Genomic DNA, 26,234 nt, shown 5'->3' on the forward strand with positions numbered 1-26,234 from the left:
CCAGAAATCTGGCCTTCCACCCATCTAACCAGCCACCTATCCATGCATGTGTCTTCCCACCCATCCATGCTTCCTTCTATCCACTCACCCATCATCTCTCCGTGACCCTTCTCCCTCACATCAGTCCATGGATCCATGAACCCAACCATCCACCCCTTCATTCATTAAACAGTCTGATTATTCACCTGACCACCCGTGCTTCCATCCATCCATGCTCCCATCGATTCATCTCTCCAACCATCAATCGGTCCAACCAACCATTTTTCCAGCCACCCATCCAAATATCCATCCATCCATCCAATCCCAACCATCCATCCTTCCAATCCCAACCATCCAGCCATCCAATCCCAACCATCCAGCCATCCAATCCCAACCATCCAGCCATCCATCTAATCCCATCCATCCATCCACCCATCCAATCCCAACCATCCACCCAATCCCATCCATCCCCATCCGTCCATCCGTCCATCTAATCCCAACCATCCATCAGTCCCTCCAATCCCATCCATCCCCATCCATCCATCCAATCCCAACCATCCATCCATCCACCCAGTCCCAACCATCCAATCCCAACCATCCACCCTTCCATCCCTCTGACCTCGCATGCACCCACACCCACCGCCAAATCAAGGCCCAGATGCTCTTCCCATATCCCTCAAGGTCAAAGGACCTGCCAAGGCTCCTGACTTGCTCCAAACCCAGTGCCCGCAGAGGACATAGCGCCCAGAGATGCCCTCACCTGTGACGGCATCGGTGGAGATAAGACCAATCCGTTTCCGACCCCACACCCCGTACAGGTTGAACTTGTAGCGGCGGGATGGTGACAGCCCAGGCACCGTCACCGTGCGGGAACCACCGTCAACTGCAAGTGCCTGAGGTTGGCCTTGCACATCCCTGTACTGCACCGTGAAGGAGTCAAAGGTGCCCTCGAGGACGCTCCACTCCAGCTGGACGGAGCCAGGGGTGACGTGGGAAACAATGAGCCCGCCCAGGCGGGGCCGGGGTGGTGGTTCCTCTGACGGCGGGGCCGGCACTGCGATGGAGATGGCACAAAGCAGAACATGAAGTTCCACCCACCCGTGCATCCTTCTGCTGAACCATCTGTCATTCCACCTCCCCATCTAATCACGCACCCTTCAATCCAAGCACCCAACCATCCTCCCATTGATCCAACTGGGTGTCCACCCATCCATCCAATCATCCATCCAATCTGTTCTTTGTCCGTTGTTCCACCCATCAGTTCATTTAGCTGTCTGCCCGCTCATTTGTCCATTCAAGAATCCAGGCTTCCATCCATGCAATGACCTGTTTTTCCATTGACTTTTCCTTACACCAATCTTCGAATCCACCTCCCACCCATCCATCCGACCTTCCATCCATCCATCCACCCATCCATCCATCCACCTACCCACCTCCACCACCCAACCACCATCCATCCATCCATCCACCCGCCCACCCATCCATCCACGCACCCATCCATCCATCACCAACCCACCCCAACCATCCAACCACCATCCATCCAACCATCCATCCATCCAACCACCAACCATCCAACCACCATCCATCCAACCACCATCCATCCAACCATCCATCCATCCAACCACCATCCATCCAACCACCAACCATCCAACCACCATCCATCCAACCATCCATCCATCCAACCATCCATCCATCCCCAACCTGTCTACCAAGAGCAGTTGAGCCTCAACACTTGGGTCCCTCCCACTGTTGCCATGGACCACCTAATGGTACCTGCTTTGGCTACGGCACCTTGGGGCTCAGTCAACTCCATCTCATACATGTGCTCCCAGTCCAGCGGGGGCTCATTGGTGCCACCTACCCCTGCACCCAAAAGAGGAGTGGGCGGTTATGGGATGTCCCCGTGCAATGTTGTCCCTGTCTCCATCCCCATCACCCACCTGCCGTCACCAGGAATGTGTAGGACTTGGAGACGTGCCCCCGCACCACGCCGTGCACCTCCACCCGGTACATGGCCCCTGGCACCAGCCCTGGCACCCGGGCCACCGCCGTGTCCCCCGGCACCTGTAGCTCCCCCTCGGCCCCCTCCGGCTCTTCCAGGAGCCGGTAACGGATCACCACATTCTCTGCGTGGCCCCGCAGCCCATCCAGGTCCACCAGAGCCTCGCCGGCGGCCCCTGGCATCAACTGGGGCTTGGGATGGGGCATCTGGCGGAGGAGCTGGTGACGCAACAGGGCCGGGCTGCGGCGCAGAAGGTAAGACAGGATGGCGCGGGCCACCGCCGGCACCGTTTGGTTGCCCCGGAGGGGGAAGTTTGTAGCCCGGAGGTGGCTCTCCAGGCGCTGCAGCAAGGAGCCCTTGTAGGAGGAGAGCTTGGCCCCCAGGTCATGCAGGGATGGGACAGCCGGGAGCACTGGGGACAGTGGGGATGCTGGGGACACCGGGGACCATGGAGAGGGAGGTGATACAGGGGACTGTGGTGATGCTGGGGACCGTGGAGATGCAGGTAACCTTGGGGACACTGGTGACCCTGGGGATTCTGGGGACGCTGGTGATGCCGGGGACTCTGGTGACACTGGGGACCTCGGGGATGCCGGGGACCCCGGAGACCCTCGAGATACTGGGGACGCTGGAAACCTCGGAGATGCTGGTGACCCCAAAGACCCTGGTGACCCCAAGGATGCATCCGGTGACGCTGGTGATGCTGGTGATCCCAGGGACCCTGGTGACCCCGGGGATGCTGGTGACACTGGGGACCTTGGGGATGCCGGAGACCCTCGGGCTGATGGTGACGCTGGGGCCACTGGTGATGCCGGGGACCCCAGGGAACCCTGAGGGGACCCTGGGGACCCCCCGTGGGTGGGCAGAGTCTGGGCAAGCACTGCGAGAGCAAAGGGGACCAGGGTCAACAACCCGTCCCCAAAAGTCCCCGTCTGCCAGAGTCCGGGGACCCACAGGGGGACACAGGGATGGATGGACACGGGAAGGGACAGGGACAGACGGACGCATAGGGACAGACTGGGGACACCCAGACTCATGGGAACAGACTAGGACAGATTGACTGACGGGGACAGACTGGGGACATCCGGACCCAGGCAACAGAGGGACGCACGGGGAAGCACCAGGAGATGTGGGTCACGTGGAGCCATGGGGACACATGGACCCACAGGGACAGATGCGCCCATGGGGACAGAGGAGCCCATGGGGACAGAGGAGCCCATGGGGACAGACGGACCCGCGGGGACACATGGCGACGGACGCAGATAGACAGGCCCAAGGGAACAACACGGACCCACAGGGACAGACTGGTGACACACAGACCCACCAGGACAGACAGACGCACGTGGACCTGCAGAGCCACAGGGACACATGGACATGGGGGGACGGACAGAGGCTGCAGGCACCGTCCCTGTCCCCATGCCCATCCCAGTCCCTGTCCCCATGCCAGTCCCTGTCCCCATTCCTGTGGCCATGACATCCCCATCCCTGTCCCCATCCCTCTGCCATCCCCATGCTTGTCCCCATCCCGTCCCTGTCCCCATGTCCATGCTGTCCTCATCCCCATGCTTGCACCATCCCTGTCCCCATGCCTGTCACCATGCTGTCCCTATCCCCATGACACCCCCATCCCTACGCTGTCCCCATCCACGTCTTGTCCCCATCACCATCCCCGTGTTGTTCCTGTCACCATGCCTGTGTCCATGCTGTCCCCATCCTCGTGCCACCCCTATCTCCATGTCCGTGCCATCTCCACGGCTGTCCCTATCGCTGTGCCCATCCCTGTGCTCATGCCATCCCTGTCCCCATGCCGTCCCCATCCCTGCCCCATCCTTGTCCCCATCCCTGTCCCCATGCTGTCCTCATCGCTGTCCCCACACCCATGACCACGTCGTCACCGCCCCCAACCCCATCCCTGCGCCGTCCCTGTCCACACGCCTGTGCCATCCCCATCCCTGTCCCCATCCCTCTGCTCATGCCACCCGTCCCCATGCCATCACTGTCCCCATCCCCATCCCTGTGTCACCCCTGTCCCCATGCCTGTGCTGTCCCCATGCCTGTGCTGTCCCCGTTGCTGTCCCCATCCCCATGCCCACACCATCCTTGTCCCCATGCCCATGCCATCCCCATTGCTGTCCCCATGACCATGCCGTCACTATCCCCATCCCTGTGTCATCTCTGTCCCCATGCTTGTGCCATCCCTGTCCCTGTCCCCATGCCAGCCCTGTTCCCATGCCCATGCCCTCCCCATTCCTGTCCCCATGCTGTCTATGCTGTCCCCATCACTGTCCCCACACCCATGACCATGCCATCACGGTCCCCTACTCCATCCATGTGCCATCCCCACCCCTGTCCCCATGCCCACACCCATTGCCATCCCCACGTTGTCCCCATCCCTGTCCCCATGCTCATGCCCGCTGCCATCCCCATGGTGTCCCCATTCCCTCGTGGTCCCCGCGCTGAGAGGGTGACACGTACGGGTGCGGACGCGCAGGGTGCCGGGTGCCCCGAGGTGCTGGTCCCGCTGGGCCTGGATGAAGAGCTCGAAGGCGTGTCCGGGTGCCAGCCCTGCCACCTCGAAGGTGACAGCAGAGCCAGGCAGCTCATGAGTGGTCATCGCCGCCGGCTCGTCCTGGGGACAAGTCAAGGACATGCTGGGGACACCACGGTGGGACCTGGCCCTGAGTCAGGCAGCAGGCAGGTGGCCACAGCCAAGAGCTTCTCCCAGGGCTGGGGGACATGTGGGGGACACGCTGGGAACGTGTTGGGGACAGCTAAGGAGGAGCACACGGGGGACAACGTGGTGAGGACACCTCCTCATCCCTGAGCCAGGCGCTACAGCCAATGGCTTGTCCTGGGGCTGGGGGACATGTTGGGGACACACTGGGGACATATTGGGGACATCACGGTGGGGACATGTCCTGGTCCCTAAGCAGGGCTGCAGGCAGGTGGCTCATCCTGGGGACAAGGGACATGTTGGGGATACTGGGGACACCATACTGGGGACACATCCCTGTCCCCAAGCCAGGCAGCAGAAGGGCGGCCACAGCTGCTGACTCATCCTGGGGACATGGGATGCATTGGGGACACCATGGGGGGACACCATGGGGGACCCATCCCTAAGTCAAGCAGCAGATGGGTGACACCACCACGGCTAATCCTGGGGACAAGAGACACACTAGGGAGATGTCCCCATCCCCCAGTTAGGCAGCGGGAGGTGGCCTGATCGCCGGCTTGCTCTGGGGACAACAGGCACATTGGGGACATGTTGGGGACACCATAGGGACACCTTTATGGTGACCCCCAGCAGGGCAGCAGCAGGTGGCCACAGATGCCACCTCATCCTGGGGATGAAGGCCACGTTGGGGCCACGTTGGGGCCACCACACTGGGGCCACCGTGGCACTGGGGACCTGTCCCCACCCCTATCCCCGTCCCCAGCTCACCAGGGGGATGAGGGCCACCTGGTAGCCATCCACCGGCACGGGGGGGCGGGGCCAGGTCACACGGAAGGACGTCTGGTTGCGGGTGGCCAAGCGCGGTGTCACCGAGGGGATATCTGCGGGGACACGGTCCCATCAGTGGGTGCCACCACAGGGACACTTTGGGGCACCATGGGATGGGGACACCCTAGGGACACCACAGGACAGGGACACCTTGAGGATACCCTGGTGACACCACAGGATGGGGCACCCATGGGATGGGGAGACCCTGGGGACACCCCAGGATGCGGCACCCATGGGATGGGGACACCCTGGGGACACCCCAGGATGCGGCACCCATGGGATGGGAACACCCTGGGGACACCACGGGGACAGAGCACCCAGGGAATGGGGACAACACAGGATAGGGACACCCTGGAGACACCACAGGATGGGGCACCCATGGGATGGGGACACCCTGGGGACACCACAGGATGGGGCACCCATGGGATGGGGACACCCTGGAGACACCAGAGGATGGGGCACCCATGGGATGGGGACACCCTGGAGACACCACAGGATGGGGCACCCATGGGATGGGGACACCCTGGAGACACCACAGGATGGGGCACCCATGGGATGGGGACACCCTGGAGACACCACAGGATGGGGCACCCAGGGGATGGGGACACCATGGGACAGCAACACCCTGGGGACACCCTGGTGACTCCACCAGATGGGGCACCCATGGGATAGAGACACCCTGGGGACAGCACAGGACAGGGACACCCTCAAGACATGGGGACACCACGAGGACAGGGCACCCATGGGATGGGGACACCCTGGGGACATCACGGGACAGGACACCCTTGAGACACCATGGGATGGGGACATTCTGGGATGGGGACACCACGGGGACATGGAGGGGACACCCAAGGAACAAGGCCACCCAAGCCATGGGGACAGCAGGATATGGAGCACCCACAGGACAGGGACACCACGGGGATACTCAGGGCCAGGGCACTGGGGGACACTGGGAAGACTGGGAGAGCGCTGGAGGACACCAGGGGACACTGGGGACACTGAGGGAAATACCAAAGCGGCATCAGGGTCCACCATGGCTGGGGGGGGACAGGCAGGGGGGGTACTGGGGGCACTGAGATGGAGACACTGGGGGACACTGGGAGCAGTGGGGAGCACCAGGGAAGCACTGGGGACACTAGGGGACCTTTGGGGACAGGTGGGGACATACTGAGGTGGCATCAGAGCCCGCTATGGCCGGGGAAGGAGGGGGGGGCACTGGGATGGGGACCCTTGGGGAAATTTGGGGACACTTGGGGACCCTTGGGGACATTTGGGGACCTACGAAGGTGGCATCAGAGCTCACTACAGCTGGGGAGAGAGGTGGGGGAGCACTGGGATGGGGACACTGGGGGAGCACTGGGGACACTCGGGGACACTCGGGGACAAGTGGGGACATATCCAGGTGGCATCAGGGCGCACTACGGCCAGGAAGGGAAGCAGGGGAGCACTGGGAGCACTGGGATGGGGACCCATGGGGAAATTCGGGGTCCCATGGGGACCCTTGGGGACACCTGGGGAAATTTGGGCACCCTTGGGGACCTTTGGAGACACTTGAGGACATTTGGGGACCTACCAAGGTGGCATCAGGGCTCACTACGGCTGGGGAGGGAGGTGGGGGGGTACTGGAAGCACTGGGATGGGGACACTGGGGGACCCCTGGGGACACTCAGAGACATTTGGGGACATATCCAGGTGGCATCAGGGCCCACTATGGCCAGGAAGGGAAGCGGGGGAGCACTGGGAGCACTGGGATGGGGACCCATGGGGACACCTGGGGAAATTCGGGGACCCTTGGGGACCCTTGGGGACACCTGGGGACCTACCAAGGTGGCATCAGGGCTCACTACGGCTGGGGAGGGAGGTGGGGGGGCACTGGGAGCACTGGGATGGGGACACTGGGGGAGCACTGGGGACCCCTGGGGACCCTCGGGGACCCTTGGGGACACCTGGGGACACCTGGGGACCTACCAAGGTGGCATCAGGGCTCACTACGGCTGGGGAGGAAGGTGGGGGGGCACTGGGAGCACTGGGATGGGGACACTGGGGGAGCACTGGGGACCCCTGGGGACCCTTGGAGACCCTTGGGGACACCTGGGGACACCTGGGGACCTACCAAGGTGGCATCAGGGCTCACTACGGCTTGGGAGGGAGGTGGGGGGGCACTGGGAGCACTGGGATGGGGACACTGGGGGACCCCTGGGGACCCCTGGGGACACCCGGGGACCCTCGGGGACCCTCGGGGACGTACCGAGGGCGCAGCGGGGCCCGCCGCGGCCGGGGGGACAGGCGGGGGTGGCGCAGTGGGGGCCGGTGAAGCCGGGGAAGCAGCGGCAGCGACCCCCCCGACAGCGGCCCTGGTCACTGCAGCCGAGGGGACAGGGGGGGTGGGGGGGGGAGGGGGGGGTGGGGGGAGGGGAGGGGGGGGAGGGGCAGTCGCAGCCATCCCCGGCGGGGGCGGGGGCGCAGAGCTCCCGAGCCAGCGTGCGTCCTGCGGGGACGGGAGGGAGACGGGGGTGACAAGGCCCCGCGGCCCCCTACGTGCCACCCCCATGGCCCCCCGTGTCCCCCCCAGTGTCCCCCCACGACCCCCCATGTCCCCCACACGTCCCTCCAAGTGCCCTATGTCCCAATGTCCCCATGTCCCCCTATGTCCCCATATCCCCCCCATGTCCCCCCACATGCCCCATGCCCCCCCCATGTCCCCACAACCTTCATGTCCCCCATGTCCCAATGTCCCCCCGCATCTCCCCCACGTCCCCATGTCCCCCAACGTCCCCTCATGTCCCCCCACATCCCCCCATGTCCCCCACATGCCCCATGTCCCTCCACATCTTCCCTGTGTCCCCGCGTCCCCCCATGTCCCCAACGTCCCCCCACATCCCCCCATGTCCCCCCATCCCCCCACGTCCCCCACATGCCCCATGTCCCAGGGTCCCCCCATGTCCCCCCATGTCCCCATGTCCCCCCATGCCCCATGTCCCAGGGTCCCCCCACATCCCCCCATGTCCCCCCATGTCCCCCCATGCCCCATGTCCCAGGGTCCCCCCACATCCCCCCACGTCCCCCCATGTCCCCCCATCCCCCCACATGCCCCATGTCCCAGGGTCCCCCCATGTCCCCCCATGTCCCCCCATGCCCCATGTCCCAGGGTCCCCCCATGTCCCCCCATGTCCCCCCATGTCCCCACATGCCCCATGTCCCAGGGTCCCCCCATGTCCCCCCATGTCCCCCCATGCCCCATGTCCCAGGGTCCCCCCATGTCCCCCCATGTCCCCCCATGCCCCATGTCCCAGGGTCCCCCCATGTCCCCCCATGTCCCCCCATGTCCCCCCATGCCCCATGTCCCAGGGTCCCCCCATGTCCCCCCATGTCCCCCCATGCCCCCCCATGCCCCATGTCCCAGGGTCCCCCCATGTCCCCCCACATACCGGTGCCGGCCTGGGGTCCCTGGCTGTCCCCGCACTGTCCCTGCAGCGCCCGCACTTGTCCCTCCAGCTCCCGCAGGCGCCCCAGGATGGCCACCAGCGCCGCCGCCCCACAGGGGGGACCCGGGGGGGACCCGGGGGGGGTCCCCGTCCCCCCCCGCAGCGCCAGCGCCAGCAGCAGCAGGGGCAGCCCCGGGGTCATGGTCCTGCGGGGAGGGGACAGATGGCACCCGTGGGGACTCCTGGGGACACCCGTGGGGACACGCGGACACCCATAGCGGACACCCAGGGGACACAGGGGTATTGTAGGGGACACCCAGGGGACACCCAGGGGACACCCAGACACCCGCGGATGACACCCAGACACCCACAGGGGACATCGACGGGGACACATGGACACCCACAGGGACACCCAGGGGACAAACAGACATCATGGGGGACACATGGGTCCCCGTGGGGGACACCCAGGGGACACACGGACACCCGTGGGGACATCCAGGGGACATAGGGACACCCGTGGGGGACACAGGGACACCCGTGGGGACATCCAGGGGGCACACGGACACCCGTGGGGACATCCAGGGGACATAGGAACACCCGTGGGGGACACAGGGACACCCGTGGGGGACACAGGGACACCCGTGGGGACATCCAGGGGACACACGGACATCATGGGGGACACCCAGGGGACACACGGACACCCATGGGGACATCCAGGGGACACACGGACACCCGTGGGGGACACGCAGGGGACACACGGACATCATGGGGGACACATGGACACCCACAGGGGACATCCACAAGGACACAGGGACACCCGGGGGACACAGGGACACCCGTGGGGGACACAGGGACACCCGTGGGGGACACCCAGGGGACACACAGACATCATGGGGGACACCCAGGGGACACACGGACACCCATGGGGACATCCAGGGGACACACGGACACCCGTGGGGGACACACAGGGGACACACGGACATCATGGGGGACACATGGACACCCACAGGGGACATCCACAAGGACACAGGGACACCCGTGGGGGACACAGGGACACCCGTGGAGACACCCAGGGGACACAGGGACATCATGGGGGACACATGGACACCCATAGGGGACATCCACAAGGACACAGGGAAACCCGTGGGGGACACAGAGGGGACACACGGGACACCCATGGGACACACGGACATCACGGGGGAGACACAGGGGACACGGGCACACCCGTGGGGGACACATGGACATCATGGGGGACACCCAGGGGATACAGGGACACCCGTGGGGACACACGGACATCGGGGGGGGGGGGACATGGACACCCCCGGGGGACAGACTGAGAACCACGGACACCAGTGGGGGACAAACACCCGTGGGGACACCCAGGGGACACAGAGACATTGTGAAGGGACACACAGACCCACGGGGGACATCAGAGGGGACACATGGACACCCGTGGGGGACACCCAGGGGACACCCAGACACCCACGGGGGACATGGGAGGGGACACATGGACACCCGTGGGGGACACCCAGGGGACACAGGGACGACACCCATGGGGACACCCACAGGGGACACATGGACACTGACCCACGGCACCCACCACCCACGGCACCCACCCACGACCTTTGTGTGGCCCTGGCACCACTGCACCCAGTAACCGCCCAGCAGCCCCCAGTAACACCAGTAACCTCCCCAGTAACCCCCCAGGTCTCACTAACTGCAGTAGCTTCACCCCCCCACCAGTCCCCAGTAACACCAGTAACCTGCCAATAAACCCCCAGTAACCCCACTCTCCAACAACTCCAGCAACACCAGTAACTCCAGTAACCCCCAGTCTCCAGTTGCATCAGTAACACCAGCACGTCCAGCAACTCGCACCAGCAACACCAGTAACACTAGTAACAGCAGCAACCCCAGCAACAACTCCAGTAACACCAGTAACTTCAGCAGCACCAGCAGTACCAGCAACTCCAGCCTCCTCCAGTAACACCAGTAAGTCCAGCAATGCCAGTAACACCAGTAAGTCCAGCAATTCCAGTAACACCAGTAAGTCCAGTAACACCAGTGACTTCACCAATTCCAGTCACTTCCAGCAGCAACTCCCGTAACCCCAGCAACAGCAACACCACCAGTAACACCAGCAATCCCAGTCACCTCCAGTAACACCAGTAACTCCAGTGACCTCCAGTAGCACCAGTGACTCCAGCAACGCCAGCAACTCCAGCAATCCCAGTCACCTCCAGCAACACCAGTAACACCAGCGACACCAGCAGTTCCAGTAACCCCAGTAACACCAGTAAGACCAGTAACACCAGTGACTCCAGCAATTCCAGTGACACCAGTAACTCCGGCAGCACCAGTAACCCCAGTAAGCCCAGTAAGCCCAGTACCTCCCGTCCCCGAGCTGTCCCTGCGGCTCCACTGTGGGGTGGGGTGGGGTCGGCTCCGGGGGTGGGGCGTGGCCGGGGGGCGTGGCCGGGGGGCGGAGCCACATCCCACGCACCTGCCCCACATCTCCCACCCCACAAGCTTCAGGGGACCTCGGGATTTGGGGACCCCCAAGTCCTGCCCCACAGCCCCTCCCCCCACAGGGCACCCGGGATTCCGGGACCCCCAAGTCCTGCCCCACAGCCCCTCCCCCCACAGGGCACCCGGGATTCCGGGACCCCCAAGTCCTGCCCCACAGCCCCTCCCCCCACAGGGCACCCGGGATTCCGGGACCCCCAAGTCCTGCCCCACAGCCCCTCCCCCCACAGGGCACCCGGGATTCTGCGACCCCCAAGTCCTGCCCCACAGCCCCTCCCCCCACAGGGCACCCGGAATTTGGGGACCCCCAAGTCCTGCCCCACAGCCCCTCCCCCCACAGGGCACCCGGAATTTGGGGACCCCCAAGTCCTGCCCCACAGCCCCTCCCCCCACAGGGCACCCGGGATTCCGGGACCCCCAAGTCCTGCCCCACAGCCCCTCCCCCCACAGGGCACCCGGGATTCCGGGACCCCCAAGTCCTGCCCCACAGCCCCTCCCCCCACAGGGCATCCGGGATTCCGGGACCCCCAAGTCCTGCCCCACAGCCCCTCCCCCCACAGGGCACCCGGGATTCTGCGACCCCCAAGTCCTGCCCCACAGCCCCTCCCCCCACAGGGCACCCGGAATTTGGGGACCCCCAAGTCCTGCCCCACAGCCCCTCCCCCCACAGGGCACCCGGGATTTGGGGACCCCCAAGTCCTGCCCCACAGCCCCTCCCCCCAGAGGGGACCCGGGATTCCGCGACCCCCAAGTCCTGCCCCACAGCCCCTCCCCCCAGAGGGGACCCGGGCGGCCGGGCGGGCCCCCCCTCCCCCCCCCCCCCCATGTGTTTATAGGGTGGCGGTCGCCGCGGTAACCAAACATCTGGGCGGGAGCAGCCAGATGTGGGGTCCAGCTGCCAGAGCGGGGGGGGTGGGGGACCACTCCCAGTAACACCAGTAACACCAGTAACAAAACACAGCCGGCCCCAGGGCTTCCAGTAACACCAGTAACCACGGTGCTATGTGCCCCACACTCCCAGTAACACCAGTATCCATGGTGCCACCTGCCCCACAGCTCCCAGTAACACTGGTAACCACGGTGCCATCTGCCCCACAGCTCCCAGTGCTCCCAGTATCAACGGTGCCACCTGCCCCACAGCTCACAGTAACACCAGTAACCACAGTGCTACCTGCCCCAGGGCTCCCAGTGCTGCCAGTAACCACAGTCCCACATGCTCCACAGATCCCAGTGCTCCCAGTAACCACGGTGCCATCTGCCCCATGGCTCCCAGTACTCCCAGTAACCACGGTGCCACCTGCCCCAGAACTCCCAGTGCTCCCACCAGCCAAAGGGCCACCTGCCCCACAGCTCCCAGTGCTCCCAGTATGCACGGTGCCACCTGCCCCACAGCTCCCAGTGCTCCCAGTATCCACGGTGCCACCTGTCCCAGTGCTCCCAGTAACACTGGTAACCACGGTGCCACCTGCCCCATGGCTCCCAGTGCTCCCACCAGCCAAAGTGCCACCTGCCCCACAGCTCCCAGTGCTCCCAGTATCCACGGTGCCACCTGTCCCAGTGCTCCCAGTAACACTGGTAACCATGGTGCCACCTGCCCCACAGCTTCCAGTGCTCCCAGTAACCACGGTGCCATCTGCCCCATGGCTCCCAGTGCTCCCACCAGGCAAAGTGCCACCTGCCCCAGGGCTCCCAGTGCTCCCAGGAATCACGGTGCCACTTGCCCCACGGCTCCCAGCGCTCCCAGTATCCACAGTGCCACCTGTCCCAGTGCTCCCAGTAACACCTGTAACCACGGTGCCACCTGCCCCATGGCTCCCAGTGCTCCCACCAGGCAAAGTGCCACCTGCCCCAGGGCTCCCAGTGCTCCCAGTAACCACGGTACCATCTGCCCCACAGCTCCCAGTGCTCCCAGTAACGACAGTCCCAGCTGCCCCACAGCTCCCAGTGCTCCCAGTATCCACGGTGCCATCTGCCCCACAGCTCCCAGTGCTCCCAGTATGCACAGTGCCATCTGCCCCAGGGCTCCCAGTGCTCCCGATAACCACAGTCCCACCTGCCCCACAGCTCCCAGTGCTCCCAGTAACCACAGTGCTACCTGCACTGTCTCAGTGGGGCTGAGCCATGGGGTGTGGGGCCACGCCGTGGGGCTGCAAGGTCGAGTCGTGGGGCTGCACCGTGGGGCCAAGTCACGGGTGGGGCCGGGTGGGGCCGTGACTCAGCCCGGCCGGGCCCCCCCTCCCCCCCCCACTCCCCCTCCCCCCCCCGCTGTTGTTGTTGCTGCAGGCCATGGGGGCGGGGGGAGGGGGGGGTCAGGGGTCAGCCGGACGCCTGGGTCCCCCAGAAGGCAGTGGGGGGGTGGGGGGGGACGTGGGGGAGGGGGGTCCCGGCTGCCCGGGTCCCCTGAGGACAGTGGGGGGCGGGGCGGGGGGGACTTGGGGGTCCCGGCTGCCCGGGTCCCCTGAGGACAGTGGGGTGCAAGGGGGGGGGACTTGGGGGCCCCGGACCTCTGCGTCCCCTGAGTCAGCGTGGGGGGGGGAGGGGGGGGCACGTGGGTTCGCCACGAGGTCTGGCAGGGTCAGGCGGGGGGTGGGGGCCCGGACGCCCGGGTCCCTTGGGGGTGGGGGTGTGGGGCAGAGCTGGGGGGGCCCCGACGCCTGGGTTCCTTGGCCAGGGCCGGTGTTTTGCTCATCGGGTTGGGCGGGCCCGACACGTGTGGGGCTGGGGGGCACGTGTGGGGCTGGGGGGGCACAGGGATGTGTGGGGCTGGGGGCACGTGTGGGGCTGGGGGGCACAGGGATGTGTGGGGCTGGGGGGCACGTGTGGGGCTGGGGGGGCACAGGGATGTGTGGGGCTGGGGGGCACATGTGGGGCTGAGGGGGCACGTGTGGGGCTGGGGGGGCACAGGGATGTGTGGGGCTGGGGGGCACGTGTGGGGCTGGGGGGGCACAGGGATGTGTGGGGCTGGGGGGCACAGGGATGTGTGGGGCTGGGGGCACATGTGGGGCTGGGGGGCACAGGGATGTGTGGGGCTGGGGGGCACGTGTGGGGCTGGGGGGGCACAGGGATGTGTGGGGCTGGGGGGCACAGGGATGTGTGGGGCTGGGGGCACGTGTGGGGCTGGGGGGCACAGGCATGTGTGGGGCTGGGGGCACGTGTGGGGCTGGGGGGCACAGGCATGTGTGGGGCTGGGGGGCACATGTGGGGCTGGGGGGTGTGTGTGGGGCTGGAGGGGCTGGGGAGCACATGTGGGGCATGTGTGGGGCTGGGGGGGGCATGGGCATATGTGGGGCTGGGGGGCATGCGTGGAGCTGGGGCGCACATGTGGGGCTGGGAGGTCCATGGGGCAGGTGTGGGGCTGGGGGGGGTCCATGGAGGATGTGTGGGGCTGGGGGGGACAGGGGAGGCTGGGAGGGTCTGTGGGGCACATGTGGGGCAGAGGAGTCCATGGAGCATGTGTGGGGCTGGGGGGGGTCCATGGGGCATATGTGGGGCTGGGGGGGGGGTGTCACAGTCATGTGTGGGGCTGGGGGGGTCCATGGGGCATATGTGGGGCTGGGGGGGGGGGGGTCACAGTCATGTGTGGGGCTGGGGGGGTGGTCCATGCAACACATGTGGGGCTGGGGGGGGGGGAAGATGGGGCAGATGTGGGGCTGGGGGGTTGCTGTGGGGCACATACGGGGCCACGGGGCCCGAGTGGGGCTGGGGACGCGTGTGGGGCGCAGGCTGCGTGGGGGGAGCCCGCCCTGGCCCAGCCCCACGCCTGCTCCTGCCAAGGAATTTTCTCGGCCTCCATCAACAGCATGAGGTAACGGGGGGGGGAGGGGGGGACCCAGGCGTCCGGGTGGGGGGAGGGGTCAGACGCCGGAGACACGGGCGGGGGGGGGGTGTCACGGGACCCCCCCAGCATCCCCAACCCCGGGGGACACCCAGGCCGTGCGTCACCCGTGGTCCCCCCAGCCCCACCCCAGGTGACCGATGGCCCCACGGAGCCCCCAGGTCCCCCCCCCCCAGCCCCAAAGCTTTGGCCCCACCCCAGCCGACCCCATCCCCCCACCCCGTCCTGTCCCCCCCGGTCCCCATCCCCCACCACCCCGTCCCCACCGTCACCCGGTGCCTGGCACATCATGGGCAGGTCGGACCCCCACCCCCCATCCCAGCCCCCCACCCCTACACCCCCCCTCCCCCCAGCCCCCCCTCCCCCCCCAGCCTGGGGGTCCCCCAGCACACCCCGGGGACAAACACAAGGGTTTATTTCCAGCCCTGACGGTCACCAGCCCCGGTGGCACCCGGTGGCACCCGTGGTGACCGTCACCGCAGCGCTCCCCCCTCACAGCTCTCACGGTCCCTTGTCACAGCTCCCGGTGTCCCCATCCCTGCTCCTGGTGTCCCTGTCCCACCTCTTAGTGTCCCCATACTTGTCCCCAGTGTCCTGGCTCTCAGTGTCCCCATCCCAGCTCTGTTGTCCCCATCCCTGCTCCCGGTGTCCCCATCCCAGCTTCTGTTGTCCCCATTCCTGCTCCCGGTGTCCCCATCCCTGCTCCCAGTGTCCCCATCCCAGCTTCTGTTGTCCCCATCCCTGCTCCCGGTGTCCCCATCCCTGCTCCCGGTGTCCCCATCCCAGCTTCTGTTGTCCCCATCCCTGCTCCCGGTGTCCCCATCCCTGCTCCCAGTGTCCCCAGCCCAGCTTCTGTTGTCCCCATCCCTGCTGCCGGTGTCCCCATCCCTGCTCCCAGTGTCCCCAACCCTGCTCCCGGTGTCCCCATCCCTGCTCCCAGTGTCCCCATCCCAGCTTCTGTTGTCCCCATCCCTGCTCCCGGTGTCCCCATCCCTGCTCCCGGTGTCCCCATCCGGGTTCTCAGTGACCCCATCCCTGCCCCAGATGTCCCCATCCTGGCTCCCGGTGTCCCCAACCCTTGGTGTCCCCATCCTGGCATCTGGTGTCCCCATCCCCAGCATCTGCTGTCCCTCACCCTCCTTCCCCGTGTCCCCGTCCCCCGCTGTCCCCCCCCGTCCCCCGCCCTGCAGCAGGCGCCAGTAGCGGCTGCCGGGGCGCAGGAGCTCCCCGGGGGACCCCAGCTCGTGCAGTCGCCCCCCCTCCAGCACGGCCACCCGCTGCGCCCGCATGGCCAGGGCCACCTGCCCCGTCACCAGCAGCACCGCGCGCCCGGCCCCGCTGGCTCCGAAGATCTCCTGCTCCACCTGCGGCGGGTGGCATCGTCAGCGGGGACCCCCCGGGCGTGGGGACAGAGGGGACGTGGGGAGCAGGGACCCAGGGAGTGGGGACCCAGGGGACGTGGGGAGTTGGGATCAAGGGGACATGGGGACAAGGGGACGTGGGGAGTTGGGACCAAGGGGACATGGGGACAAGGGGACGTGGGGAGTTGGGACCAAGGGGACATGGGGACAAGGGGACGTGGGGAGTTGGGACCAAGGGGACATGGGGACAAGGGGACGTGGGGACATGGGGAGTTGGGACCAAGGGGACATGGGGACAAGGGGACGTGGGGAGTTGGGACCAAGGGGACATGGGGACCCAGGGGACATGGGGAGTTGGGACCAAGGGGACATGGGGACAAGGGGACGTGGGGAGTTGGGACCAAGGGGACATGGGGACAAGGGGACGTGGGGACATGGGGAGTTGGGACCAAGGGGACATGGGGACAAGGGGACGTGGGGAGTTGGGACCAAGGGGACATGGGGACAAGGGGACGTGGGGAGTTGGGATCAAGGGGACATGGGGACAAGGGACCAAGGGGACACGGGGAGCAGGGACTCAGGGGCCATGAGGAGTGGGGACCCAGGGGACATGGGGACAAGGGGACATGGGGACACTGGGAGCAGGGACCAAGGGGACATGGGGACCAAGGGGACACTGGGAGTAGGGATCCAGGGGACATGGGGACTGGGGACCAAGGGGACCAGGGACCAAGGGGACATGGGGACAAGGGGACATTGGGATTGGGGACCAAGTGGACATGGGGACCAAGGAGCAGGGGACACCGGGATTGGGGACCAAGGGGACATGGGGACCAAGGAGCAGGGGACACCGGGATTGGGGACCAAGGGGACATGGGGACCAAGGACCAAGGGACACCGGGATTGGGGACCAAGGGGACATGGGGACCAGGGACCAAGGGACACCGGGATTGGGGACCAAGGGGACATGGGGACCAAGGAGCAGGGGACACCGGGATTGGGGACCAAGGGGACATGGGGACCAGGGACCAAGGGACACCGGGATTGGGGACCAAGGGGACATGGGGACTAGGGACCCAGGGGACACGAGGAGAGGGGACCCAGGGGGACCCCCCCAGGACCAGGGGCTTGCTGGGAGAGGGACCCAGGGGACAGCAGGATTGGGAACCAACCAGACCCAGGGGACACTGGGATTGGGGACCAAGGGGGCACGGAGACCAGGGACCCAGGTGACATCAGGAGAGGGGACCCAGGGGACATGGGGACCAGGGACCAAGGGGACCCCCCCAGGACCAGGGGGGCTGCTGGGAGAGGGACCCAGGGAATGTGGGGACCAGGGGACACGGGGACCAGGGACCAAGGGGACACTGGACGTGGGGACCCACGGGACACAGGGACCAGGGACCCAGGGGACACGGGGACCAGGGGACACTGAGGTTGGGGACCAAGGTGACAACGGAAAGAGGGGACCCAGGGGGACCCCGAGGGACCGGGGCGCTGCCAGACACGGGGCCCCAGGGGACACGGGTGTCACCTCCCACCTGCAGCTGGCTCTCGGCGTCCAGGGCGCTGGTGGGCTCATCGAGGACGAGGACACGGGGGTCCCTCACCAGGGCACGAGCGATGGCCACCCCCTGCCGCTGTCCCCCGGAGAGCTGCCCCCCCAGCTCGCCCACCTCTGCGTGAGACGGGGGTCAGGGCGGGGACACGGGGACACGGGGACACGGCGAGCAAGGGGACACCTCCTACCTGTGTCATAGCCGCGGGGCAGGCGGGTGACGAAGGCGTGGGCACCCGCCCGGCGGGCGGCCACCGTCACCTGCGCCCGGCTCCAGCTCCCCGGCCCGTAGGCGATGTTGGCGTGGAGCGAGCGGGAGAAGAGCACCGGCTCCTGGGGGACGGCGGCCACCTGCGGCGGAGGGGACGGCTGGGGACGCGGCGGGGACGCGGCGGGGGAGGCGGGTGGGACGTGGCAGGGACGTGGCGGGGACGGCTGGGGACGTGAGGAGGATGTGGCAGGGGATGCTGCAGGGACGTGGTGGGCATGTGGCTGGGGACACAACTGGGACATGGCAGGGACGTGGCTGGGGACACAACTGGGACACAACTGGGACGTGGCTAGGGACACAACTGGGACATGGCAGGGACGTGGCTGGGGACACAACTGGGACACAACTGGGACATGGCTGGGACGTGGATGGGGACACAACTGGGATGTGGCTGGGGACACAACTGGGACATGGCTGGGACATGGCTGGGGACACAACTGGGACATGGCTGGGACGTGGCTGGGGACACAACTGGGATGTGGCTGGGGACACAACTGGGACATGGCTGGGACGTGGCTGGGGACACAACTGGGACGTGGCTGGGACCTGGCAGGGACGTGGCTGGGGACACAACTGGGACACGGCTGGGACGTGGCTGGGGACACAACTGGGACGTGGCTGGGACGTGGCTGGGGACACAACTGGGATGTGGCTGGGGACACAACTGGGACATGGCTGGGACGTGGCTGGGGACACAACTGGGACGTGGCTGGGACGTGGCTGGGGACACAACTGGGACGTGGCTGGGACGTGGCTGGGGACACAACTGGGACATGGCTGGGACGTGGCTGGGATGTGGCTGGGGACACAACTGGGACGTGGCTGGGATGTGGTTGGGGACACAACTGGGACATGGCAGGGACGTGGCTGGGACGTGGCTGGGGACACAACTGGGACGTGGCTGGGATGTGGTTGGGGACACAGTGGGGACATGGCAGGGACGTGGCTGGGATGTGGCTGGGGACACAACTGGGACGTGGCTGGGACGTGGCTGGGATGTGGCTGGGGACACAACTGGGACACAACTGGGACGTGGCTGGGATGTGGCTGGGACGTGGCTGGGGACACAACTGGGACACAACTGGGACGTGGCTGGGACGTGGCTGGGGACACAACTGGGACGTGGCTGGGATGTGGCTGGGACATGGCTGGGGACATAACTGGGACATGGCTGGGACGTGGCTGGGGACACAACTGGGACGTGGCTGGGACATGGCTGGGACGTGGCTGGGGACACAACTGGGACACGGCAGGGATGCGTTGGGGACCTCGTGGGGGACGTGGTGGGAGAAGCGGTGGGGATGTGGCAGGGACATGGCAAGGATGTCTGGGGACGCAGTGGGGACATCTGGTGACATGGGGTGGTGGCGAGGCCATGGTGGAGATGGGTGGTGACCCGTTGGGGACACCTGGTGACACAGGGGGTGGAGGTGGTGACCCGTTGGGGACACCTGGTGACACGGGGGGTGGAGGTGGTGACCTGTTGGGGACAGCTGGTGACGCAGGGGTGGCAGTGGGGACCCGTTGGGTCTGGCTGGTGACACGGGGGTGGAAGCAGGGGCCCGTTGGGGACAGCTGGTGACGGGGCGGTGGTGGCACCTGGCAGCGCAGGTAGGGGTGCTGGTAGGCGGGGAGGGGGTGACCGTCCAGCAGCACCCGCCCGGCCCCCGGCGGGCGCAGGCACAGGACCAGGGACACCAGGGTGCTCTTCCCCGCCCCCGGGGGGGCCACCACCGCCAGCACCTCCCCGGGGCGCAGCTCCAGGGACACGCCCTGGGGGGGGACAGAGGTGACACCCTCACACCCCTCCCCCACTGTCCCCGGCCCTCCCCACGCCCTCCCTGCCATGTCCCCACCGTGTCCCCATGGCCCCCCACCATGTCCCGACCACGTCCATGTCCCCACGTCCCCCCACCATGTCCCCACACCCTTCCCACCGTCTTCATGTCTCCATGCTGTTCCCACCGTGTCCCCATGTCCCCCCACCATGTCCGTGTCCCCATGCCCTCCCCACCATGTCCCCATGTCCACCTGCCATGTCCCCACCATGTCCCCACACCCTCCCCACCGAGCCCGTGTCCCCTTCCCATGTCCCCACACCCTCCCCACCATGTCCCCATGTCCACCTGCCATGTCCCCACCATGTCCCCACACCCTCCCCACCATGTCCCCATGTCCCCACACCCTCCCCACCATGTCCCCATGTCCACCTGCCATGTCCCCACCATGTCCCCACACCCTCCCCACCATGTCCCCATGTCCCCACACCCTCCCCACCATGTCCCCATGTCCACCTGCCATGTCCCCACCATGTCCCCACACCCTCCCCACCATGTCCCCATGTCCCCACACCCTCCCCAACCGAGCCCGTGTCCCCTTCCCATGTCCCCACACCCTCCCCAACACCTCTATGTCCCCATGCCACGTCCCCATGCCCTCCCCACCGTGTCCCCCCATCACGTCCCCGCGTCCCCCGCCCTGTCCCCATGCCCACCTTCAGCACAGGCTCTTGCTGCTTGGGGTAGGAGAACCAGACGTCCTCAAGCTGGAGGTGGCCCCGCAGGACATCGGGTGCCAGCGTCCCCGTGGGTGTCACCTGCTCCTCTTGGTCCAGGAACTCAAAGATCTTCTCTGAGGAGCCCACGGCCTTGGTCATGTTGGGGTAGTAGTGGAGCAGGACCTGGGGACACAGAGGGGACATGGCGGGGAGGGTGTGGGGACATGGGGACACAGGGGACTGGGACAGGGATGCGTCCAGGAGGACATGGGGACATGGGGAACGGGCATGGGGACAACGCTGGGAGGGTGTGGGGACACGGAGGACATGGGGACATGGTGGGGGGACATGGGAGGGCACAGAGACACAGTGGGACCAGCGTGGGGACGTGGCAGGGAGGATACGGGGACACAGCAGGGGACACGGGGACGTGGCAGGGAGGCCATGGGGAGATGGCAGGGCATGGGGACACCGAGGGGAGGACTTGGGGACACAGAGGACGGACAGGGATGTGGCCAGGAGGACATGGGGACATGGGGACACGGCCAGGAGGGTGTGGGGACTCAGAGGACACAGGGACGTGGTGGGGAGGGCATGGGGACATGGCAGGGGGACACAGGGACACGGGTGGCATTGGGGACACAGGGAACGGGCTTGGGGACACGGCGGGGAGGACGCTGGGGACATGGCATCCCCTCGGGCTCACCTCCAGGGCCTCGGTGAACTGCATCTGGTAGATGAGGAAGGTGACAAGGTCCCCGGTGGTGATGGTCCCCGCGGCCACCAGTTGTCCCCCATAGCAGAGGAGCCCCAACTTCAGGGCCAGCGCCGAGAACTGGGGACACCGCAGGGAGGTCACCGCTGGGGGACACCGCCAGGCAGGTCCCCGTCACCCTCCTCGCCACGGCCACCTCTCCGCAGGGACACCGAGGTCCCAACCTTGCTCTGTCACTTCCCCCGTGCCATCACGTTCCCCCCCATGTCCCCGAGATGTCACATCCCCCCTGTCACCGAGCCCCTGTGCTGTCGTGTGTGTCCTGATGTCCCCACAGCATCACGTTCCCGTGTCCCCTGACCTCTGCGTCACCACATCCCCCAGCCGCGTGCCACCTGGTCCCCGTGTCCCCCAGCCGCGTGCCACCTCGTCCCCATGTCCCCTAACCCCTATGTCATCATGTCCCCTAGCCCTGTACCACCATGTCCCCATGTCCCCGGAGCCCTGCGTCACCACATCCCCCAGCCACGTGCCACCTCGTCCCCGTGTCCCCCAGCTCCATGCCACCATGTCCCCATGTACTCCAGCCCCGTGTCACCACGTCCCCATCCCCATGCCACCACATCCCCATGTCCTGTTGCCCCCACGCCAACGTCCCCCAGCCCTGTGCCACCACATCCCCGTGTCCCATCGCCCCCATGCCATTACATCCCCCATCCCCATGCCACCATGTCCCCATGTCCCCCTGCCCCTGTGACATCACGTCCCCCAGCCCTGTGCCACCACATCCCTGTGTCCCCCATCCCCGTGCCACCGCAGCCCCATGTCCCCCAGCCCCGTGCCACTATGTCCCCATATCCCCTGTCCCCATGCCACCATAAACCCATGTCCCATTGCCCCCAAGCCATCATGTCCCCTGTCCCCATGCCACCCCATCCTCATGTCCCCCAGCCCCATGCCACCCCATCCTCATGTCCCCTGTCCCCATGCCACTGCTCTCCATGTCCCCCAGCCCCGTGCCATCACGTCCCCCAGCCCCGTGCCACCCCATCCCCGTGTCCCCCAGCCCTGTACCACCATGTTCCCATGTCCCATCACCCCCGTGCCATCACATCTCCTAGCCCCATGCCACCACGTCCCCATACCCCGTCCCCATGCCACCGCATCACCATGTCCCCTGTCCCCACGCCACCTCATCCCCACGTCCCATCGCCCCCGTGCCATCACATCCCCCCGCCCCTGTGCCACCCCAGCCCCGTGTCCCCTGTCCCTCGTGCCACCGTGTCCCCTGTCCCCATACCCCGCTGGCCCAGAGGGTGGTGGCGTAGGTGGCCGCCTCCTTGCCCTCCAGCCGGTGGAGGTGGCGCAGGCGCTGGCGGTACCGCTCGGCCGCCCCGGCCTCGTGGGCGAAGCTGCGGACGGTGGCCATGGCCTGGAAGGTCTCCACCGCCACCTTGGTGGCACCCGCCAGCGCCTCCTGCACCCGCCGCGACAGCCCCTGGGGACAGCGGTGTCACCTCAGGGGTGGACGGGGGGGGGGAGCAGGGAGGGGACGGCGGGCACTGGGAGGTGATGGCAGGTGCACGGAGGTGACAGTGGGCACAGGGAGGGGACAGCGGGCATGGGGAGGGGACAAGGGATGCCAGGAGGGGACAGTGGCACAGGGAGGGGACAGCGGGCATGGGGAGGGGACAAGGGGTGCCAGGAGGGGACAGTGGGCATGGGGAGGGGGCAGCGGGCATGGGGAGGGGACAGGGGGAGCAGGGAGGGGACAGCAGGCATGGCAAGGGGACAAGGGGTGCCAGGAGGGGACAGTGAGCACGGGGAGGAGACAGTGGGCATGGGGAGAGGACAAGGGGTGCCAGGAGGGGACAGTGAGCACGGGGAGGGGACAAGGGGTGCCAGGAGGGGACAGTGGCACAGGGAGGGGACAGTGGGCATGGGGAGGGGACAAGGGGTGCCAGGAGAGGACAATGGGCATGGGGAGGGGACAAGGGATGCCAGGAGGGGACAGTGAGCACGGGGAGGGGACAAGGGATGCCAGGAGGGGACAGTGGCACAGGGAGGGGACAGTGGGCATGGGGAGGGGACAGTGGGCATGGGGAGGGGACAGTGAGCACGGGGAGGGGACAAGGGGTGCCAGGAGGGGACAGTGGGCATGGGGAGGGGACAGGGGGAGCAGGGAGGGGACAGTGGGCACAGGGAGGGGACAGTGGGCATGGGGAGGGGACAAGGGGTGCCAGGAGGGGACAGGGGGCACATGGAGGGGATGGTGGGGATGGGGAGGTGACAGTGGGGATGTGGAGGGGACAGCAAGAAAATGGAGGGGACAATGGGCACATGGAGGGGACAGGGTGCAGGGAGGAGGCTGCAGTCATGGGGAGGGGACAGTGGCACTTGGAGGGGACGGTGGGCACGGGGAGGGGACAGCAGTCATAGGGAGGTGACAAAGGAGCCGTGTGTCCCCCCCCGCGGTACCTGCTGGATCTTGCCGACACCCCGGGGCAGCAGCAGGAGGACGGGCAGTGACAGGAGGGTGACAAAGGCCAGGCGGGGTGACAACCACGCCATGGTGACCAGGAGAAAAAGGCCCCGCGCCAGGTACCACAGCAAGAGGCTGAGCGCCTCAGCCACCGCCGCATGGGTGGCCTCCACGTCCCCCGTCACCCGCGCCGTCACCGCCCCGGTCCCCGTCACCTGCAGGGAGGTGACATCCCGTCGCAGGACGGCGGCGAAGACGCGACATTGGAGACGTCCCAGCGCCCGGCTCAGCGTCCCCGCGTAAGTGACATCGCAGGTGAATTCGGTGACGGCGCTGTGGTGGTGGCACCGGTGTGGCTTAGCGTAGGGACACGTGTGTCACCCCCCTGCTGTGTGTGACATCCCCGGTGTCGCCGTCCTACCTGCCGAGCCCCAGCAGCGCCATGGGCCAGGCGGCCGCCACCTCGTCCTCGCTGGCCACCCAGTCGGTGACGTGCCCCATGAAGTAGGGGACGGCCACCTCCCCTGCCAGGGGGGGAAGACAAGGTGTCAGGGTGATGGGGCCCCCCCAGGATCTGTGTCACCCCCCGCCAGGGTGGTACTTCAGCCCCCCCCAACTGGGTGCTGCCCCCCAAAGTTGGGTGCTGCCCCCTCCCCCAAAGCTCAGGGCATCCCTCTTCTGCCCAAGTTGGGTGCTGCCCCCAAAGCTGGGTGCTGGCCCCCCCAAAAGCTCAGAGCACCCCCCTCACTGGGTGCTGCCCCCCTCAAAACTGGGTGCTGTCCCTCTCCCCAGCTCAGGGCATCCCCCCCCCAACTGGGTGCTCCCCCCAAAGCTGGGTGCTGTCCCCCCCCAAACCTCAGGGCACCCCCCAACTGGGTGCTGCCCCCCAAAGCTGGGTGCTGTCCCCCCCAAACCTCAGGGCATCCCTCCCCTGCCCAAGCTGGGTGCTGCCCACCCCATAGCTCATAGCATCTCCCGCAAACCTGGGTGCTGCTCCCAAAGGTGGGTGCTGCCCCCCCAAAAGCTCAGAGCATCCCCCAACTGGGTGCTGCCCCCGCCCCTCAAAGCTGGGTGCTGCCCCCCCAAAGCTCAGGGCATCCCCCCCAGCTGGGTGCTGCCCCTCCAAAACTGGGGGCTTCCCCCCGCAAAGTTGGGTGCTGCTCTTCCGAAGCTCAGAGCTCCCTCCCACTAGGTGCTGCCCCCCCCCATAGCTCATAGTATCCCCCTCCAATGCTGGGTGCTGCCCCTCCCCCCAACCACAGGGCACCCCCCCAGCTGGGTGCTGCCTCCCCAAGTTGGGTGCTGCCACCTCTAAAAGCCCAGAGCATCACCCCCCGTGCCCGCCGGTGCCCCCCATCCCCCGGTACCGAGGACCGAGGCCGCCATCAGCGCCGCCACCACCGCGCAGCGCCGGCGCTCGGGGCTCAGCAGGGCCGGGAGGCGGCGGGCGGGGGCCGCCCCCATCGTCCGCCCCGGTCGTGCCCCTTGGTGCTCCGATGCGTCCCGGTGTGACCGATCCGGTCCCGGGGTGCCCCGGTCCTGGTCCCGGTCGTGCCCCGCTGCGCTCCCGGTGCCGGTGTCCCCGCTCCGGTCCGCTCCCGTTCCTGCTCCCGGGACCCTTCTCCACGGTCCCGCCGCCGGTTCTGGTCCCGGGCCCGGTCCCGCTCCCTCCCGGCAGCCGCCGCCGTTTCTCGGAAACGAAACCCGGCGCAGGGGCGGGACCGGCGGCGGCTGCGCATGGCCCAGCCCCGGGCACCGGGCACGGGGGGGGGCACCGGGCACGGGGGGGGCACCGGGCACGGGGGGGGGCACCGGGAATCGCCGGGGCGGCACCGACACCGGGCATCGGCGGGGGCCACCGGGCATCACTGGGGGGGGGGCACCGGGCACCGGCGGGGGGTCCCTCCGGGTACCGGGCGTCACTGGGGGGGCACAGGGCACCGGGCTCCGGGAACCGTCGGGGGGTCCCCGGGGGTCCCCATCCCCCGTGTCCCTGCCCGGGGGGTCCCTGGGGAATGGGGGGGACAAGGAGGGGCAAGAGCCGGGCGGGCGGCGGTGATTGGCCGAGGGGGCGGCGTCAT

At 67.1% G+C, this 26,234-nt stretch overlaps 2 protein-coding genes across 5 annotated transcripts in view; both read right to left on the reverse strand.

The window, feature by feature from the left end:
* The window catches only part of TNXB (tenascin XB), a 67,900-nt gene extending 58,678 nt beyond the window's left edge, over positions 1-9,222 (reverse strand). Inside the window, exons 1-8 of the mRNA XM_075134565.1 lie at positions 8,912-9,222; positions 7,732-7,971; positions 5,424-5,536; positions 4,457-4,610; positions 2,738-2,861; positions 1,920-2,617; positions 1,753-1,842; positions 740-1,033 (exon numbers count right to left, since the gene is read on the reverse strand). Coding sequence (XP_074990666.1) covers positions 740-1,033; positions 1,753-1,842; positions 1,920-2,617; positions 2,738-2,861; positions 4,457-4,610; positions 5,424-5,536; positions 7,732-7,971; positions 8,912-9,110 — 1,912 coding nt within the window. The 5' untranslated portion in view covers positions 9,111-9,222. The remainder of the gene's footprint in view (positions 1-739; positions 1,034-1,752; positions 1,843-1,919; positions 2,618-2,737; positions 2,862-4,456; positions 4,611-5,423; positions 5,537-7,731; positions 7,972-8,911) is intronic.
* Positions 9,223-15,667: 6,445 nt separating this feature from the next.
* On the reverse strand, positions 15,668-26,034 carry LOC142074132 (antigen peptide transporter 1-like). Of its 4 annotated transcripts, XM_075134589.1 has the most exons (11): positions 25,521-26,034; positions 24,575-24,677; positions 24,150-24,486; positions 22,972-23,169; positions 21,663-21,791; positions 20,954-21,139; positions 20,059-20,232; positions 18,380-18,539; positions 18,172-18,308; positions 16,120-16,633; positions 15,668-15,890 (listed from the first exon to the last, which is right to left on the reverse strand). In XM_075134589.1, exons 1-11 carry the CDS (start codon positions 26,017-26,019, stop codon positions 15,871-15,873), a joined length of 2,457 nt encoding a protein of 818 aa, XP_074990690.1. In that variant the 5' UTR covers positions 26,020-26,034; the 3' UTR covers positions 15,668-15,870. The 4 variants fall into 4 exon arrangements, with proteins under 4 accessions (XP_074990690.1, XP_074990687.1, XP_074990689.1 ...); XM_075134586.1 differs by having other exon boundaries at positions 15,668-16,633; XM_075134588.1 differs by lacking the exon at positions 22,972-23,169 and having other exon boundaries at positions 15,668-16,633.
* Between the last annotated feature and the right edge of the window lie 200 nt (positions 26,035-26,234).

This window comes from Calonectris borealis, chromosome 33 (genome assembly GCF_964195595.1).
Source record: "Calonectris borealis chromosome 33, bCalBor7.hap1.2, whole genome shotgun sequence".
Classification (NCBI taxonomy): Eukaryota; Metazoa; Chordata; class Aves; order Procellariiformes; family Procellariidae; genus Calonectris; species Calonectris borealis.

Coding starts and splice junctions, on each gene's coding strand:
- LOC142074132 (XM_075134586.1), bottom strand. CDS start 26,019: ATGCCCGGTGGCCCCCGCCGATGCCCGGTGTCGGTGCCGCCCCGGCGA. Junction 21,140..21,662: donor AGTTCACCGAGGCCCTGGAG/GTGAGCCCGAGG, acceptor CTGTGTCCCCAG/GTCCTGCTCCACTACTACCC. Junction 18,540..20,058: donor ACCCCTACCTGCGCTGCCAG/GTGCCACCACCG, acceptor CCTCCGCCGCAG/GTGGCCGCCGTCCCCCAGGA.